Source organism: Phoenix dactylifera, chromosome 14 (genome assembly GCF_051530095.1).
Source record: "Phoenix dactylifera cultivar Ajwa chromosome 14, Ajwa_hap1_PhDact_Kaust_v1.1, whole genome shotgun sequence".
Lineage (NCBI taxonomy): Eukaryota > Viridiplantae > Streptophyta > Magnoliopsida > Arecales > Arecaceae > Phoenix > Phoenix dactylifera.
Window position 1 is genome coordinate 21,617,097 of NC_143203.1, and position 19,946 is coordinate 21,637,042.

General features: G+C 37.3%; 2 protein-coding genes across 11 annotated transcripts; both read right to left on the reverse strand.

Moving 5' to 3' along the window:
- Positions 1–666: 666 nt before the first annotated feature.
- On the reverse strand, positions 667–10,978 carry LOC103696700 (calcium/calmodulin-regulated receptor-like kinase 1). Of its 7 annotated transcripts, none has more exons than XM_088710283.1 (9): positions 10,898–10,978; positions 10,667–10,769; positions 9,535–9,912; positions 7,624–7,777; positions 5,570–5,696; positions 2,901–2,986; positions 2,739–2,810; positions 1,882–2,085; positions 667–1,255 (listed from the first exon to the last, which is right to left on the reverse strand). In XM_088710283.1, exons 3-9 carry the CDS (start codon positions 9,846–9,848, stop codon positions 917–919), a joined length of 1,296 nt encoding a protein of 431 aa, XP_088566409.1. In that variant the 5' UTR covers positions 9,849–9,912; positions 10,667–10,769; positions 10,898–10,978; the 3' UTR covers positions 667–916. The 7 variants fall into 7 exon arrangements, with proteins under 7 accessions (XP_088566409.1, XP_088566408.1, XP_088566406.1 ...); XM_088710282.1 differs by having other exon boundaries at positions 9,535–9,775; positions 10,898–10,954; XM_088710280.1 differs by having other exon boundaries at positions 2,739–2,986.
- Positions 10,979–12,526: 1,548 nt separating this feature from the next.
- Positions 12,527–19,247, reverse strand: LOC103696699 (copper ion binding protein). Of its 4 annotated transcripts, none has more exons than XR_016398328.1 (3): positions 19,012–19,247; positions 16,374–16,624; positions 12,527–16,299 (listed from the first exon to the last, which is right to left on the reverse strand). XR_016398328.1 is itself a non-coding variant. In XM_089927201.1 (2 exons), the coding sequence occupies exon 2, from the start codon at positions 13,183–13,185 to the stop codon at positions 12,667–12,669; it is 519 nt and encodes a 172-aa protein (XP_089783327.1). In that variant the 5' UTR covers positions 13,186–13,201; positions 16,480–16,620; the 3' UTR covers positions 12,527–12,666. The 4 variants fall into 4 exon arrangements, 1 of the variants encoding a protein (XP_089783327.1); XR_016398329.1 differs by having other exon boundaries at positions 12,527–13,201; positions 16,480–16,624; positions 19,033–19,245; XR_016398327.1 differs by having other exon boundaries at positions 12,527–13,201; positions 16,480–16,624; positions 19,012–19,245.
- Positions 19,248–19,946: the final 699 nt, after the last annotated feature.

Genomic DNA, 19,946 nt, shown 5'->3' on the forward strand with positions numbered 1-19,946 from the left:
AATGTCCTACAAGTTGTTGCCCTTTGATCTCAAGCACTAGGCCTTCGCCAGTTTTGACCGTACAAGTCTCTTTTAGTTTAGAGTTTAATTATTTCTGAATGGATCTGGCTTTTGTCTTTGAACAATTGGGATCCACTTGAGATTGGCTTGGTTTGTATTAGCCATTCAACAACCCCATTCACCTTTACGAATGTTGCTAACTCAATTGCTCGATTCTGTCAAAAATTCCGAGAATTCACAAACTTTGCCTGACCGTTGGAAGTTGGAAGAACACCCAGCTTAGCCCACATCAGACCATAACTTAATATCTCTTGCCAAGTTCAGTGCATCTTGTGTGACACAATAAAATCGTTGGGTCCTGTGACCATGATGGTTCAACTTGAGCTAAGTCTGTCCACCGTAGCTTTCCCTGGAAATAAACCCCAACCCTCCAGTTTGCCCATTCCAGCTTCAGCATGCGGCAGTGTTGATTTTGAGCCAGTTTCAGCTCCTGCAATCAGATGTGTGGTCTGGGCAATTCATCGGCAGCGACATTCAAGTTTAAATCATGGGAGACACTACAGCTGAGTAGCAGTCTAAGCTTTGATAATGAAGGAAAAAAAAAAAAAAAAAACTAAACTCCAACCATATAAAGGAATTCAAGATTTTCATCCAAATAGAAGAGCATATAAGATATGTCACTTGATTGCACACTGGAAGTAAGTCACAACCATGAAACAACACCACTTTCCATCTTTCCTTGCAGATGAACAATGATTGTAGAAATGGCTGACATTACAAAGAAATTAAAATCCATGAACCTTTCAAAGTCCCAACCCATCAACCTTCAAAATTACAACAGCTCATTTGTAATGAACAAAACTATCAACAGCAAAAGAACACAAAAAAGAAAAGTACAAATGAATGGAGAAATCTATCAAACATCAGGCAGATCAGACAGGCTATCAATGGACTCCCCTCTCTGATGTTCAGAAATCGAAGTCCGAAGATCTGATGGTTCTTGATCTGTGGATTCTTCCTCTGCCATGAAAGGCAATGATCGCTCGCTGCGATGCCTCTTGCCGTGTCTTGCTTTTACAACACGTGTCAGTGCTTGGACCATGTCTCTCATGGAAGGTCGCTTTCTGGAGATTCGGCTGATGCACTTGTATGCAAGGGCTGCCACTACGTTGAGTTCTCGAACATCGAATATACCATCCAATCGGGAGTCTGCTATTTCCTCCCACCCAGCTCTTCCCTCAGAATTTATCGCAGCCTAACACAAACATATGTTTCAACAAACATCATATCATTTACCCGAATGTGTTTGTAGGGAATAACTTGTTACAGGAAGCAGCATGAAGATCAGAGAAGAGACGCAGACTTCTTGTATTTAAAGTGTCAGATAACATCAACAAGGATCACAGAATGAGGGCTATAATTTTATGTTGTATGTCTAATATATGGAATAAGATATATGGTGATATCAATTTTCTCCCCTCTCTTTATATTGATAAGGTGATCAGTACAACTAAGACTAATAAATTAGCTAATAGTACTCTGAAGGGAGTCAAAAGGTATTTTATTTGGATGCATCTTTTTGGCCAAACTAAATAAAAGTCAGAAGGTTAAAATGCCCCTTACAAGACAAGAATAGTTCTCCCAGTTGGAAAGTCCGTCCAAGAATAAAATGATATTAGGCTATTCTTAACCAACTACTGTTCCATTACCATAGTGACTTACAGATGAAGTTTATCATTTTCAGAGTTTTTAATGTGTCAGATGAAAATAGGTTAACATATTCCAACAAAAAATTATGCAAAACTAAATGCATGATGGGAAGAACACTATATGATGTAGAATTTTAAATATTGAAAATAGATGGTGAGAAAGAGATCTTACAAGCTCAACATATTCCATAAGACCCTGTGGCGGGTTCCTGCCTGTGATCAACTCAAAAAGCAAAATGCCATAGCTATATACATCACTTTTCTTCGTGAATGACCTTGACGATACATACTCAGGATCAAGGTAACCATAAGTTCCCCTGATATTAGATGCATGACGACTAACCATTTCTTCTCGTGAAAGCCCAAAGTCAGCAACCTGCTCAATAAAGCTTCCCTTTTCATTAATTAAGGTATAATTTAGTCAACTAAAAAGTACAACCATGTAAGTAGATAGATTTCTAAGGTAGGTTCTTCCATGTATGGAAACTTCTCTCCCTGTCCCATCATCTAGAGATGGTCATCATATTCACCCGCAGCTTCATAAAAATAAAAGCATAATCCTCTCTTCTTATCACTCTCTCTAACTTCTGAATTCCTAAGCCACAACCTCTTTGTTCCATTAGAAAAAATACCTCTAACCATAAGTATTCTTGGTACAACCTTCCTATCAGAAGATTATATTACACAGCAAAAGCTGAACTTCAACATGTCAACAGAAAACACAATAATCCATACATCACATCTGATACAAGTACAGGATCATTTGAATAAAGTTTTAAGGGATACAAACTGCTATTCATTTGATTAAAGATTACAGAGAACTATATGATATACTCGACAATACTGAAGGAGACAAAAATGATATAAAACAAAATTAAAACAAAAAAAAAGAAAACAAGGATGACATGGCAAAGCTCAAAAATTTACTAATACACTCCAGCATGACAAACAACCACTTGCCAATTTGTACATATACTCAAGATTTTCTTATACATGCATTATAACTATAATCATGAAGGATTGACATACCCTAGCTCTCATGGACCGGTCCAACAAAATGTTTGAAGACTTGATGTCGCGATGCACTACAGGTGGAACAGCCTGCATAAGAACGAGCAAAAGAAACAAAGCTTTACTGTACTTCTTACTTTCTCCATTATTTTCTGCTAGTGATATCATATGAGAGCTTACCCCATCATGAAGATACTCCAAGCCTCTAGCAACATCTAGAGCTATATTAATCCTCCAGTCCCAGCTCAATGCTTCATGCTTTTCACCTGCCATTGTTGGGAACATTGTAATTCAATAATCTGAATAAGAGAATTCTAATGTATACGACTCCTCTGTGCCGCATTAGACACATTAGTCCTACATAGGGAAAAAAGAAGGAAATACACACACATCAAAATTTTGAAACATATTTATGGAAGAAGTGTGGTGGGTGGACGAGACAATTGTTTCAACAATTCATCTTCTTATCCTTAGATATTTTCACTTGTCTTCGATCAACTCTGATAAACAGTCTCTAGATCTGTAAATGTTGTGCAGAAATACGACCAATATGATTAATAAAATTTATATAAGCTAACTGATCGGATGTGTCGTTGGATGTCAATTTTTTTCTGAATTTAAAAACTAGAGCTTGTGAATTCTCACAATGGCTTATTGCTGTTTATTGAATAAAATAATACTCTAAATTTAAAATATGCTACTTGTTCTTTTTATGTATTTGGAGTGGAAGTTTCACTTGCTATGTAAAAGAAATATATATTCAATTTTCTAGAATGATGACGACAGATAGATTATAGGGTGAATATTATTTGTTTCCTGCTATCAGAATAACATGCTGCAAATTGTTGGATAGGAAAATAACTAACACAAAACTCATAAGACTATTCTTTCTCATCTAACAGGCATTCTGTCACAAAACTTCAGTAAACGGTAACTAGTTTCATTTCAAGTGGATAAAGCTGCACAAAAGAAAACCAATTATATCACATAACACATGTTACCTGTACCATAAAGTGAGTTCATTTTACTTTTTACTTTGGAAGTGCTTTTTTTATGCAAATTAACATTGTTACAAGGGAGAACAAAAAATACTGTAAATTGACTGATATCCACATGGCAGCCAGGAATGAATAAATATAGATGCAAGGACAGCACAATAAAATATAAGGAAAGAACATATAAATTGTAGTATTATAGATCATGAGAATGGCTTAGAACATGATTTCCCAAACAATAAAGGAAATTTGGAGATAATGGAAAGATGGGAAGAGGAAATATTTCAGTTGATCAGTTGATAGAATTATTAGTGGTAATTTATCTACAAGGGGTGTGTGAACTTGGGAGGAAAGATAATAGAATGATTTGGGAAAATAAAGAGATCTCTGATATTTGACACATACAAGAAACAAACAAAAGAAACATAGCTCTACTAATGGATACAAGAGGCTGCACAACATTCTTTGTGGACATATTGTAAGTCTCCTCATTCTTATGCGGCACCTAGATTGCAACACCAATACAAGATGGAGTTTGCACCAGTATCCTAATAGATTTCAAAAAATCAAATCCTTGAAGTCACAATAAAGGTTTTCAAAAACTTCTTGAAAGTCAATTTCTACTTACTAAAGTACACAGCTTGCTTATAATAAGGGGTCTCAATGACTTGCAAGCAATCAAAGACCATAGCCAATATTAAAATAAAAAGTCACCTAGAATGAACAAATAAATAATATTACTAACCTTACGTAAGAAGATCAATAATCGGTGAAATAATTTGATTATAACTGAATCGATAATAAGGAGGAATAATGTATATAGCTCCTCAAAAATATTTGACACTGCATATTAAACCTCTGGATCTATCAATTATGTTAAAGTCCTTCATGTGATAGGCTAGTGCACATCCCTCCTTCCAGATTACACTGCTGCAACTTGTATAAACATTGCTGGAACATTTGCTAATCAAGTTTTATAAACATTGCTGGAACATTTGTTAATCAAGTTTTCTTGACAGATAATTCTATATCTTAAACTTAATGGACAGCATTGTGCCAATTCCTTCACCAATAGGGCGTGAGTGTGAGTGAACACAGGCCCCAAACAAGCTTTGCTCCCTCCAAGAGAATAAAGGCACAAATTGGAAATCCACGTTCTGCTCCCTCCAACAGATGAAGGGGTTGATGTGAATATAGGATCCTAGTTTTATCATCTCCATAAAATAGAAGGATTGAGGTGAAGGAGGATTGTGGCTATGCACTCCCCACTCAGATGGATTTTGTGAAAATTGGATAATTAGCTTTGCTTCATCAATAGATGAAAGGGCTCTCGCAAATTCAAACTCCAACTATGCTACAGTCTGGAGATGGAGAGATTGAGCAAACCCTAGCTCTCCAGTACCATCAAGAAGAGGTGGAGGTGGAATGTGTTTGGGGTGAATGAAAATGGCAAAATAGATGCTTATACAAATTTCTACTAGCACATTCAAAGGATAGCACAGTGTAGGGGGAATTTTCAACATAAGGTGTATGGAGATGTACCTGTCGAACAAAAGGACCATTTCTTAGTATTTACCTGAATGACATCGAGGAAAGGGATTATACTTGCTAGTAGGAGTTTCAAGAGATATTTGGAAATACCAATTTTAGGAGAGTTAATATGCAAATGTGGAACTTATTGACAGGTACATGCAAAACCCCCACTTATATAGGTAGAGATAAGCAATAAGACATTTCTTTTAGAAAAACTCATGAATGTGTGACGACACCAAGAAATAATACTCCTCAATCATATTTTCTAGGTAGAGAAAAATGAGATTAAAATTTAGATGATTGATGACTCTTAACACATACTGTACAAGTGAGAAGCAAGGCTGCCATTAGTCATGTACTCATATATTAGCATATGCTGGCCTTTCTCAGAACAATACCCCACCAAATTGACAAGGTTCCGGTGATGCAATCTGCCAAGAAGTAGAACCTGGAAAGAAGAAAACGATTGTCAAACAATCCTATTGGCAATACCAAAATTTGTTAACAAAGACAAAATAGCTAACAAACAATTGAACTGGGTAACTGAGTGTCCAAAATTGAGTATTGAACAAGGTTTGCCGTACCGATCGGTATTGATGCATACCGACTGTGCTGCACCAGTACCGAATTGGTAGCGATACAGAAGGTATATCGATACTCGGCATGCCAAACTGGATACCTTACCAGGCATACAGACACTATAATAGAATGGTACCACTACAAGATCCGGTACTAAGATGGTGAACTTTGGTATCGAAAGCAATATAAACCTTCAAAAGCAATCTCGTTGCTATCTTCCAAGAAAAAGTCATGAAACAATCAAGAAAACGCATCAGGGAGTAAACTTGATGGAAGATGTTTGACATAGATAAGGCACTACCATCTCAACCATCAATCCTTCGACATTAGACTAAGGGTCAAACTGTATGCTACCGGATACCCTATAGATTGCAAATTGAAAACCACATAAAGCAGAAGTGAAAAAACACAAATCAACAAACAAAGTGCCTTGGACATAGAACATTCAAATATTTCATGAAAGGATTAGATGAGTTAAGTCATAAAAGAATAAAGTGGAATGAAATGGGAGAAGACCACAGTTTCTATACATCAGACATAAAATTAACCAAGACTACATACAACAAGCCTTGTCCCCTTTATTTTCTCATGCAACATACACTTTTAATCAGCCTTTAAGTTGGCATGTGCTGAAGAGTTTTCCCACGCATCAACAAAAAGGAATCAAAGAAAAAAACATTGTTCTCCACCTCTTGCTTGGTATGCATGTGTAAAGTTGCTCTCCACTTGATCTCCAAGATTTATGAAATAGATCATCATTCATATGCATGATTTAATCTAATGAAATTAAGAGTATGCATAGTGTAAAAACTCCTAGGAAATTGCAAAAATGGGGAAAGGGAAAGCAAAGATATGACAACGAAGTTTCAAGAAAAGTTACTTAGCAGTTAAATATATGCATCATGTGTTTTGACCTACTGATCTAGAGCTAATGACATGGTATAGATGTGGCTACAGCATTTAAACAAGTGTGAAAAATCATAAGCGCACAAATAGAAAAAAAAATAAGAGCAAGAATGTTAGTTCTTTTTTCTCACTGTGAGAAAAACCAAATTGTTTTGAATCTATTGAGATTATTGATATACATATACAGAAGTTGTACATAAAGCAGTATGATATGTAATTAAGTCCACCTTACATGATCCAAGTGCATCAAAAAGTAAGAGAACATAATGTATTCTGACATAATCAGCCGAACAGATCACAAATTCATAATTGCACTTGAAACTAGATGGAGTTCTGAAAAGTAGATGCAATCATGCACATCATGTATGATGAAAAGAAGAACTTATTTGATAACTAAGCGCATAACATTTGAAACTAAATACAATTTTATTCGATCATCTACATCATACATAAACACCTTTTTTGAAATTTGACTAGAGAATGTAATGCAAAGATTTGAAATAAGCATGCATATCACTACTATGTATAACACAAACTACCCAGTGTGGGACCCACAAATCTCCACCCTACTTTTTATCTCCATCCCACCTCCGCACAAGTGGATTGTAATACACCCCCTTCTCTCTCTCTCTGTGTGTGTGTCTGTGCATGTGTGTGTGCAGCTCCAAATCGTTCCATCTTCCATCCCCTTAATTAAATCACATGCGAATCACATGCTGAGCATAGTGATTATTGTCATGCCTATGGGATAAATATGAGCATCTTGCTCTCAATTATAACCACTTTTAGTTTTTTTTTCTTTTTTTTTTGGATTAATCGCCTATGTTTTCAGTAAGAAGAAAGGATATATTCTGAAACAAGACACGAATAAAATTCTTGCACCAAATTACCTCAGTTTGAAACTCCTTCTCGCCTTGCTTAGAATGAGTAGCAAGCACCTTGACAGCAACTGTCTCACCAGTGGGCATCTGAGCTTTATAAACAGGACCAAATGCTCCCTGGCCTAGCAATGTTGTAAAATTACTAGTTGCTTTTTGCAAATCCCTGTGAAGTCACCAACAGTAGTTATGTCAGATATGAATCAATGTCAAAATAAGTTTGCATGTCATATCCTTGTGTTTGCATCACTCTTCCATTGAAAAGAGGTTTCAGGTTCAGAACTTGGGAGGTGTTTCCTCAAATGTTTGACATGGATAGTTCTTCCATCATTCCTATGAAATGATTGGTGGAGGTCCCCTGGTTTTCTGTATTTTTTTTTCAAAAATTTAATTCTCAGGGACCTCAGAATCCATCAATTAAATCTTGTAGAGAATATCCAAGACCTCTAGATACTGTTATATAAGCATTAACATTAAAAGGTTTCAATTTAACAGCCTGAATCACTAATTGACATCAGTCGATGGGATTCATTATAAATTACATAACTTGCTGACTACACGATTCATTTTGATTTGGCATTGAATAATTCACCATTTGTAACTATAAAAACTTCAGGTGCATATGTTCAGCTTTTTTCACTCTATATTAGTTTTTGATATAAGATTTTGTTTGTCTAGCCTTTGCCAAGATTCAAATGCGACTCTGTAAATGAAAATGATGGTGCATCCAACCAGTAAACTAGCGGGATGATAGGTAATAGCTCAAGGCCTCAAATCCTGGCCGTAGTAAATCAGTTTTGGCTAGAATCAGGTAATAATTGACTTGTGGTTTTGGTTTTGATTTTCAGCTAGTTTCACCCAAAATGAACTAGTTTAATCCAGTTTCCGCCCAGCACTTCTGGTTCTTAAGAGTTTCAGCCGATGTTTAACCACAACCGATCACAGATGCTATATTAAAAAAAATGTGAGACAACTTTCTAGAGACCTTTTAGGACCATTTTTTCATGCTTTAAAAAACTTGTGTGCGAGACCTTTCTGGAGCCATTTGGACCATTTCTTCGTTTCTTTAACTACATTTGAAAAATCAATGCTGATTCAATCCTTTTGGTTATTTTTTATTTCAAGCCCCCCCCCCCCCCAACAAAAAAAAAAACCAAATAAAAAAAAAAGAAACTGTGCGTACAATGGTTCAAAACAGAACATCATGCTCTAAATTGCTTACCACATAGTATATTCATTTGATTTCATATTCAATTATTTTTTTTCTATTCTTACTGTCTATTTTAACTGAAACTTAGAAATCTTGAAAATGATTATTGAAACCTCTTAAGCTAAGATTTGACAAATGCAACTCACACCAACAATCAACCAAGTTTCCCAACCTTGGTTTAATTTTATGATCTATTGTTCATATATTCCCCTACAGAAATGCTAGAATCCCGAGCGTTGCAAAGCACCTAGCCATAAAACTCTCCAAAATAGAAACTGTGCAGGCCTTGCTTTCATGAGGATTCCTCTTATCTTGAAATAAGTAATTTGATTGCACTTTTTCCTATGAAATTCATTGAGATGGAGGTGAAATTAAGCATCTTATCTAGATGGAAAGGAAAGAGATAACTGAACTTTATGTACAGCTGAACCAATTTAATAGTCCAGATGAGAGTTTCATGAAACATAATTTAGGTCAGAGATGCCTAGCTGTGGCAACCATGAGGAGCTAGAGTTAATTTTTTAAAAGCTAAATTCTCACCATTTGACTAATAAACATCAAATCTACAGAATATAATTGCCTATTCGTAATTTCGAAACAAGTTGCAAACCAGTGAAATATACCACCCTCACCAGAAGCCACAAAACAAAATCAATTTTAGCCTGAATGTTAAAAAGCAAGGACATCCGGAGGACAAACATAGATTACCATACCTGTAACAGTATTTGAGAATCCCAGAAACTGAGACCAAATTCTTTCGCTTAGGTCCCTCCGGCCACGAGGACATGCCCCTTTCCTCAGCAAATTTGGGGGACTCCTGACCTGCTGTCGAGTCTGAGAGTTCTGTACAAGTGTCAACACCATTGGCACGGATGGGGATGGTCGAAGCCCTCCTTGAACTGCTACTCCCTATCGGTGCACGCCTCTTGCGAAATCTAATGCACAGGAGAGCAGCTGCAGCCAAAAGCACCCCAATTACCACCCCTATTGTCACCCCTATAATCAGGCCCCAGGACACGCCTTTCATCTCCTCAACACCTTTCCAGTTCTAGAAAGCCAGTTTCCACCACTCCATGAGAAGGGCTTCAAATCTGCTTCCAGGCTTAAATTTCATTAATCAAAATGCTGACTTTCTATGTTCCCATTTAGACAAGTTGAATGGAAAGGTCAAAAACCACATGGTTTCGCATCATGGCATGGCAATGGAACAAGTCTAGATTAAATTGTTAACTAGGCAGGGTCAACATCACGCAGTTATAAACAAGAAACGATGTACAATATTATTAATTTAATACGACTTCGCCATTTCCAAAAAGAACATCAAAGCCGTCACAATTTTCAAGTCAGATTTCAAGATCACCGTCTAATGTTGTTTGCAAGAAAACAAAATTAATTCAGCAATTGTATGGGCTTCCTCCAGTTCCCAAAAATAACCCTATAGCAGGGGCCGAACGCTGAATTTTCTTTCCCTCGTCACCACCAATTTGAGCTCCAAAACCACATAAATCTCATCAGATCAATCACAGAGGCAACTCTCCACATCCAAAAAAAATCAAAAAAATTGAAGAAAACGTAACCAAAATTTGAAAAAGAAATGAACAACTGCTAAATCAAAATCACATTAAAATGATATTTAATAGACAAGAAAAAAAAACCAATGGAATCCATCAAACCGAATAATACAAGATCCGATCTCCACTGCAGAACAACAAAAAGGAATAATAAAAAAAAAAACAAGTCGAAATCCAACGAAATCGGATCTCGTTTGGGAAGAAAATAGCTTCCAGACACCAAACAAAATATAAAGCCAGTAAGAGCGTAGGATCAAATCGATGAGGATATCACCTGTTCCGGAGATCTGGAGCCGCCAAGACTTTGGAATCCGAAGGCTTAGCGAGCGATCGGAGGGGTCGCATTCCCTCCGGCGACGGAGAAAAAGACAACTAAACTAAAAGGCGAAGGGAAGAACAAAGTTAAAAAAAAAAGGGAAGTTTGAAGACGCGCGACGGGATCCGATCTCGCTCCCTCCATCAATATTGAAGAGACTCGAAAACACGAATACGCGACGGGAGTTACCTGTTTGTATGACGTCATCTTCTCCCGGTAGAAGTAGCTGCTTGTCACCTATGGGAGGCGATAGCTTCGTCGTTTTCGGCTGTGGTATTCTTTTCTAGGGAGAAGAGTAATATCGAGCTCTTGTGTAAGTGGCAGAACTGTATTTGTTAGAAGAAGGGCAAGGAAAGTGGTATAAATCTGACGCGTGTACAATTTCATGTTAGTTAATGTGATCCGCAGGAGGTTGGAGTTGAATGTCATAAATTGGGTAGCCGGTCTCTTTCTTAAATGACGGAAATGCCCTCCCATTTTATCTATTTGATTTTGGCAGTTGTTGACTTTCGTGACCTAGGCCTAAGGTGGCTGGGTGTGGTTGACCTGAGCGCCCGACAAAATGGGAAACGAGTCGAGACTACCGACCGTTTCCCAATATCCCAATACGGGAATCGCGTTCTGTCAAGATTGGATAGGCGGAACCGTAGCTCATGTTGGGCGCTGTGGACCCACGCCCGGAACCTCGACCGTTGGATTTGGTCGGAGATTCATGTTCGACCAACATGCCTCGGTCTGGCAATTTACTCTGCCTCGTCGGATCAAGATCCAAGATTGACATAGATAATGATAAAATGTGTCTCAAATTTAATTCAAATATATATATATATTTGTAAAAATAATTTATTTATAAAAAAATAATTTTTGTAGTTTTATTCGATTTGTTTTGTCCAATCCACCTTCTTTTTTTTTTTTTAATCTCTACCTAACTCGAGAAAAATACCGGATGGATAGTCTATCCAATTCATGTCCGATCCATTGCCATCCCTAGACTTATGATACATTGGACGGCCGTGATTGGGTATTAGTAGGACTGTAGGTGTGCCCATATTAGAACGCGAGGACTCATTTTGGTAATTTGGAGATGTTGGGGCTGTAAGGAGAAATCGGGCTGGCTAGTGGATTGGGCCTTAAGTTTTCTGATATGTGATAATGAGAAAGAGGGGGAAGAGAGTGATAGATTGGGATGAAGAGAGGGGAAAGAGAGAGGGAAAGGAGAGAGGAGATGGGGTGGATATGGGTTGAAATTTCCTGAGGCAGGAAGGAGGCACAAACTCCTCCGTCGTCTCAAATAAAGAAAAAAACAGGAAGATACCAAGCTGACCGAAGTTATGATGGCAAAGGCCATGTGAAATCGCTACAGAAGCTACTACCACCATCAAGCACAGAGGTTTTAATCCGTTCTCAAAAACTTAAATAGATCGCAGGAATATATTCGATCAGGTCACTGACATGGGAGCCTCCTATACTCGCATTAGATTACCAGCACCAAGCTTCAAGATTTCGAGGGAACCATAGCAAACAAGGACATCTTTATTTCTACTAAATATTTTCGACATCCACCTGATTTTTTTCTGAATAAGATACAAGCATTATCTCGAGTGGTGCTGCACTACGCTAGTTTCTTCAAAGAACTATAGACAAGCCTGACAGACGCAAATGTGATGGCTCCTTCATGCATGAACTGGGAGAAGCATATAGCCAGTGTATTGTCATAAGGTTTCAGCATACACATTATATTTGAAAGGTGTGAAACGTGCAGTTGAAATCCTGCAGCTCTGATTCTCGTGCAAGTTAATGATCATAGAATAACAAATCTGAATGGTAAGAGGAAATGCAGTAGTTGAATAGTTTCTGAAAAATGATGCCATGTTCCATCAAGCTCTGGTTATTGAATCTAAAAACAAACATGTTTTGCATAGCTCCTACTTTGTCCCAATGCAAGTTCTATAGATTGTTCAATTGACCTGCTGCCTTGCCTGGCGAGCGCAATCAGCAAAGTTTTTCACCGCTTGCGCACATTTCAGAGGATCCTTGGCGTGTTCCTTGTAACATTGTAGGCAGGCCTCTCTCTGGGCTGTACATGGTATGGGATTCTGGTAGGGCAGCGAGAATTCTTTGTCCCGTAGTTCTTTTGCTCTCTGATTGAGCTCCTGAAGCATGGTAGACTCCTGTTTCTCTAGCTTCTCCACAACTCTTTCACTCTCCCGGAGTACAGATCGTATTGCTTCCAGCTCTGCAATTGCAACTGGGGGCGGAGGGGCTACTGGTAAGAACATAGGAGTCTGGAGCGGCCATGCCCCACTGGAACCGCTGGTTGGTGCGCTGGGAGCTGACTTCACCTTGCTCTGGGGCTGACGAGGTTCCTGTAAAACTTTTGGCTTGGGTTTCTTGGTTTTCTTCTTTATCTTATTTTCATCACCAGACAGTCGGTTAACTAAATTGGAGCTTATCTGGATGGTAAAAGAATCCGCCATGACAAGTCTCTTGAATCTAACAGAATATCCCAAACATTAATCCTCAGAATCAAAATGCAAGTCGTGAAGAATATCGGCAATGCCATACTCAATAAGGTAAAACATAAGACAGCAATGGCAAGGGTATTCGAAGTCTGAATTACTGACTTCAAAAGATTGAGTACACGGGCGAAGAATCATTTGCTAGAGAAGTCATGTTATTACACGGAGAAATAATGCTGGAAGGTGTTCTTTAAGGAAAAGGCACCCAATGCAATTGTTCCCAGGCGTCCTATTCTGCTATCATTAAAAATGAAGAAATGCATCTTTGATTGAATCTGAAATAACATTCCCCCCAACAGCAAGATGAAAATGGCAAAATTACAGAAGACAAATTCTTCCCTCAATATAAACCTCCCATGTGCCATTAATATGCCTCCCTTCTAAAGCAAACCTAGTTGAAGAGACTACTCATTTCAATTTTGTTGTCGTCGGCTGTTCCAATAGCACCATATGATTCAAACTATTGTACGTGATTTGTAATCATCCTATTCATAATTTTCAAAATTTGGAAGGATGGAAACGCTCTTTGTTATCATTAAAATCTTAAGCATTTGTTGAAGGTCTTGCAGAGGTCTCATGGTTTTCAACAAGAAAATAAACACATTTGCAGCATGGATGTGAGGCAAGACGTGGTGCAACATGGCATGGTGTCATGTGAGATCTGGCACATCTAAAGGCCTCAAGCATGGTTTGCTAATTCCCTTCAAACATATCTTCCCTCTTTGCTGCTTGACTAATCAATGGTTTGTTCAACCAATTAGCATTTCTTGCAGTTCTAATTTGACGTTCCTCTTCTGCTTAGTTAATCTGATTAGACTTGAAATAAAGCTATTAACTGTTTCCTCCTTCAGTCTTATCTATTTCTATGGTATAGAGCCACTCTGAAATTTGAGAGTACACTTCAGGATCAGGATGGCAGAATTTTCCCCTCATAGATTTGATAGTTCTTACTCAGGTTGTAATGAGGACTAGGAAGGGAGATATATGCTTTTCTTGTTGTCTCATCATGTTTCTTTGTTCTCTAAATATTGGATATAATCAAATAAGACAAAGGATGGACAATTTTTTGAAGGCTTTCTTATTATACTCTCGGTAGTGCATCAGACTATACAATTGGCCATGGTTTAGACATCATCTTGGGCTCAACAAAAGATTCAGTCGAGGGTAGGAAATGTTTGGCATGTAAGAGATGCTGATAAGAACTAAAAAATAAAATTCAGGTAGAAAAAAGAAAAACAATTACAAGTTGGTCAAAGAGGGGTGAAAAGAGTGGATTATTTACCTGATCACTTCCTACTCTGTCTCTCCTCCTTTGCTTATCTTTCTCCTTTGTTCTTTGCTCTTTTCTCAATTTTCACTAAAACCCAGTCTTCTGCCATCTTCCCTACAGTTCTCGGTGGGAGGTTTCACTGCTTTCCTCTATTGTTCTTAAAGCCGCGAGCAGTGCTCTCTCCTAATTATCTTCTCTCTACCTCCCCCATATCCTTCCTTTTGAGTCCCTAATATTGGTTGTATTTTTCTAGAAGGCCAAGGTCGTTGCAACATCATGGGAATAGGTTTTCTGTTCCCTTCAATGATTTTGCTCTGGCTAAGATTCCTGTTATAATTTTTAAATTCTTTTTTCTGTCCCCTTCAATGTTGTTGCTCTGGCTAAGATCCCTAATAGAAGTACTGTTTGTTTCAGGGATTTAAGTGCTGACAATTCAGCACCATCCTAACACAGTGCCAACACTGGGTAAGCATGCGTGCAGCAATCTGCAGGGTATTGACCCATGCCAACTTTGTATTGATCCATGCCAGTTCAACAAGAGTCGATATGGCTCCATACCCATTGTTTGAAAAGTTTTTACTTTGTTTCGGCACGGCATGATCAGCACACCCATCAATACCAGCTCTTCAATCCTTGGGTTTGCTTAGAAGTGAACAAGAAAAGAAAGTGAATTTACTTAAGATCTCTCTCTCTCTCTCACACACATGTAGGCCAAAATTCACTATTTTAAATGAGTGTACAGGCATGGTATTAACAGATAAGCATAGTAGATAGATTAAAACAAACACGCACACGCACATACAGTCCTACATTATACATCATCCAAGATGTTAGTTTTTATTACTGTTTAGCAAGTGCATTTCAATAATAGTTCATACATTCCATGTTATATAACTCTTCAAGTAGGAAGAGAAATAACATTAAAAAGATAAGCTTTCATGGAAAGTGAGTATATGAGAAGGCATCTCAGCAACTGATTACTCTATGGTAATCAGACTAAGTAGCTCCCTTTGAACAGATTGAGTTTCCAAACAGCGAATATTCATTCTAAATTTCTTTCATCATCACTCATTGAGAAAATTTTACCTTATCAGCAGCGTCCAAATCATGCTCAGGGTGAAAGGAAAAGCATATTAAGCAAAGTGAACGGACTGAAGGGTGTAAATTGTTGCCTTTTGTCAGATTATCTGACATAACCAGCATGAAGAATTCATAGAATCCTCTTAGATTGGCTTAAGTTACTATAATATTGTACTTGTTGTCTATTGCATCTTGCAGATTGTCTGAAAATTTGAAAATCCAAGACAGGACTAAATCATATGCTGTCAGAACTGAACAACCAAGTGGTTCATTATTGTTTTAGGTCTATGACATTCGTCCTTTAATTCCTCTCCCTAACAAGGACATCCAAATTAGAGCTTATCAGGCACATGGTTACCAAGATCAGACAAAGCTAACAAATGTGTAATAAAAAATTAATCAGACAAGCAAGTCGAGGATTTTCACATATAATAGTACATAACAACAAAGTGTAAACAAGAACTTGTAATTTGTAATGGTCTCGAGTATATAAAACCTTTTCTTCTTCATGGTAAGATGATGGAAATAAATGACATCACCATACAAACTAAAAAATTAAAACAAGAACAAGTATATATGTGCATGTGCACTCACATCCACATGTATAACGTGTGTGCCTATGTATGCATCAAATCTCAATGTGTTTCACTTAACTAAGTAATGCTATCTGACAAGCATGCTACGTTATGCAGCTTGTTAAAAGTTCATCAGCTGTAAGAGAACTAAAGTGGGATTATGTTCCCTTCTTTTTGTTTCTTTTTTCTTTCTTGTTTGTTCATATTGTGCTTTCTCTCACTCAAAAAAGAGTGTTAAGTTTTCATATATAAACTAGCTTTGCATCAATAAGTAAATACATGCAGCATCAAGATGTAATCATAGTAAATTATAAATGGGTGTTAAACCTTAAATTTCTTCTTCAGCAAGTTCTTGCTCCAAAAATCTCCTTTTGCAAGCTTGTGCTCCAAAGCTGCTGGTGCTTTCTATGCAATTTCTTGACTCTCAGGTGCCCAAAAAGCTGCTGGCAGTTTTTTCACTAATACCAGTAACCTGTATGTGCATTATCAACTTTTCAGCAGCCTAAGATTTTACATGTAATGTGACAGCAAATTGAATTAAAAAAGCTGTTACTGATGATCATGCAATCTATTATTTTCCTACACATTACCAAAAGATTTGTACATTAGAACTAAAACAAGCAGGCTGAAAAAGACTGCAAACACATTGATGTCATCGGCATTTCAAGGTCAACATAAAGCAAAATCAGGTGGTTTCAGATTGCATCTCATACAGAGATATTTAGATCTTTTGCATAACTAACAAAAAAAAAATCAGGTTATATCCATCTGAACAATCAAGTTTAGGGAAACTTATTTAACTCAATGATATATGATAAAAAATAGTAAAATTTTAGGTTTAACTTTACCTTAATGAATGAGAATAAAGGAGGAAGAACCACTTATGCATTTTATTAATTGTAATTCCAGCATCCATTGCTTTCTCTATAGATCAGGAATTGGATACTTTCTGATATAGATGGGCATTTTACATTTCCAAAATCACATTGGGCACACATATGCATCTGATAAATTCAAGAAAAGACCAAGCTTCAAAAATGATAAACTATAATTTCATCCATATATAATTATGTATACTTTGCAACACCTTCAATTAAATATGCCAAGTATTGCAATCTTGAATACAAACCCAGGCAGCATGCTCTTAAGAGAGCAGATTTGCTATAATGACAACTCTAGACATTACGTTTTACCAATGCTATGAATTATTTAAAAAACAAAAAAAAAGTCGAAGCCTTTAGAAGGTCAAAACCAAGTAATATAATTTTACAATATCTACTGATCTTAATGAGAGCCAGAACAAGCAAAATTTAGACCACATTATAAGCTGATATATAACAGTCCAAGACCAGTGGCAAATAAGAGAGAGATGGGTCATAGATTTCATTTTCATGCTTCCATAAAAGAAATCCCACTTAGGATCCCATTTTCCATGCGAGCGTCGAGCGACGACAATGGGTCTTCGGATCATAGGCACCATGTCTCCTTCTTTGAACGATCTGGACCTGCTTATCGAAAGCCTGAGCCATGTATGAATGGTAGAACGATTCCATGAGAAATTTACAGGTCTTTTACACAAGCAAAAAAAAATCCAATCTTATCATGCAAGTAGATGTTCTATAAATTCAACCCTGGATAGTTGGAAAAAAGTTGAAAGATCATGGTTGCAGCTCTCAGGCAACTAGGTGATCCATTAACCAATTACATGAAACTTAACTCGAACCCCTATGATAACCAAGCATAAGTCATACAACCCTTCCTAATTCAAGCACTAAGTGCCAATGAACCTACAGAACAAGCAACCATCCAACCACATAACGAGAATGCTGATATTGTTATCTGCATTTTAAAATAGCTTTTGAATTCGGAAAGCACCAAGTAAGAACTATCCGTATTTGTCAAAAAGCCTCGGCAACCCTAGGCGATGGACCATCCTATAGCCTAGGCAATACAAGCGATTAGGCGACAGCCCAGACAAAAAAAAAAAGGGACAAAATTTATAGAATAACCTATATGTATTTCAATTATTAATTAAACCTTCACTTCTCAATAAACTATCTATACAACATGATTCAAAAATACAATGGTAATAATTAACGTATGATTTCTATTTAGGACATAATACTCAAAGATCATCACAATTTTATTCTTTTGATCCAAAATTATAGAAGACAAGCATATAAAACCACCGCTGTTTTAGCAACATATAGTAATAATATTAATTATACTTGATGTTACTACTCCAACAATAGTAGTAACACTAGTACGTTTCCACTTACCACTATGATTACAGCAGTAACACTGGCATGTCACCACGGTAAATTACGAAAACAAAGCATAACACAAGCAACAAACTGTAAGCACATGAAATAAATATTTCTCGTTTTTTCTCAAAATGCAGAAACGAAGCCAAGATAAAAATTAATCCATCATCAATCAATAGAAAAGTTCGCAAAGACATATTCTCCAAATAACAACTACTGTAACTCCAAAGGGTTAAAAACAGAAACAAAAAAAACCGGAGAGAGGGAGAGAGAAGGAAACAGATAGAATTACTGATTGGTGCAAAACGGGGGAGAAGCCCCTGAGATTAGAACTATCAACGCACATAGAGATCCCAATGCTCCAATAGCAGGGCCTCAAAAGATCAACTACAGAAGATCCCCCAACCCATTCTCTGTGCTGAGAAGAAGAGTGAGAAGCTCTGATTAACAGAGCATTTCTCAGGAAGAGAGAAAGTGACAGAGAACAGGAAGAGAATGCAAGCGAAGAGAGCAAACGAAAATATGGGATTGAAAGCATCAAGAATTCACCCCGAACGAGATAGAAAGATAGAACTAGAAGACGAAGTCAATTTACCAGGAAGTAGAGGAGCGCGACCTCGATCGCCCGCCGACGAGCTTTTCTCCGACGGCAAGCTAGCGATCAAGCCGGCGGTTAAGACAGCAAGCCGATATCCGATCGGTAGAAGGAACGGGGACCCGACGAGGGAGACGCCGGCGGAGATCGAGACGGAGATCTCCGGATCGCCGGAGCCCTAGCCGAGGAGGAGAGCGGTGCGTTAAAGCGAAAGGGTTCAGATAGCAGGGCACCAGATGGGAAAAGAGCTCTCGAGGGTTTTTATTTAGGTTTCGCTGATAATTACTGAAGTATGAGTGTATGTCCTTGGCCCAAAAAAAAAAAAAAAAAAAAAATGAGTATATGTAATCCATTATATAATTTTAATTTTTAAATGATTTTTTTTAGTGGGAGTTACCGGCCCATTTCATTTTTTTATTTTTATTATATATAAATAAAAATAGAAATGAAGGGGGCAGTAGTAGTGGCAGCCTTGACAATGTGTGTATGTATATATATCATCACTTTTATTTTAAAATAAAAATATTCTTTTATTTTTAAAATTTTAAAATTTTAAAAATATAAATTTGTTTCATATAGCCAGTTATTTTTAAAAATATAATATGATGAAAGTGACCAAAATTATGATAATATTAGCAAAAATAATTAAGATAGTAATAATAGTGGAGGCGATGATAATAATAAAAGTACTAGTAACATAGCAATATAGAAGATGGTGGTAGTGGTAAAAGTGATGGTGAGGGCACCAACAATTTGGTGGTAGCAACGAGGATCATGTAGCAAATATTATTGCAGAAGAACATAGTGGCGGTAATAACGGTTGTAATGTTAATGATGACGATGATGGCGGCGAATATGATTGTTGCGGTGATAATGGTAAAGATGATAATAGAGAAAATGACGATGATGTTCATAGCAATAGTGATAGAAGTCGT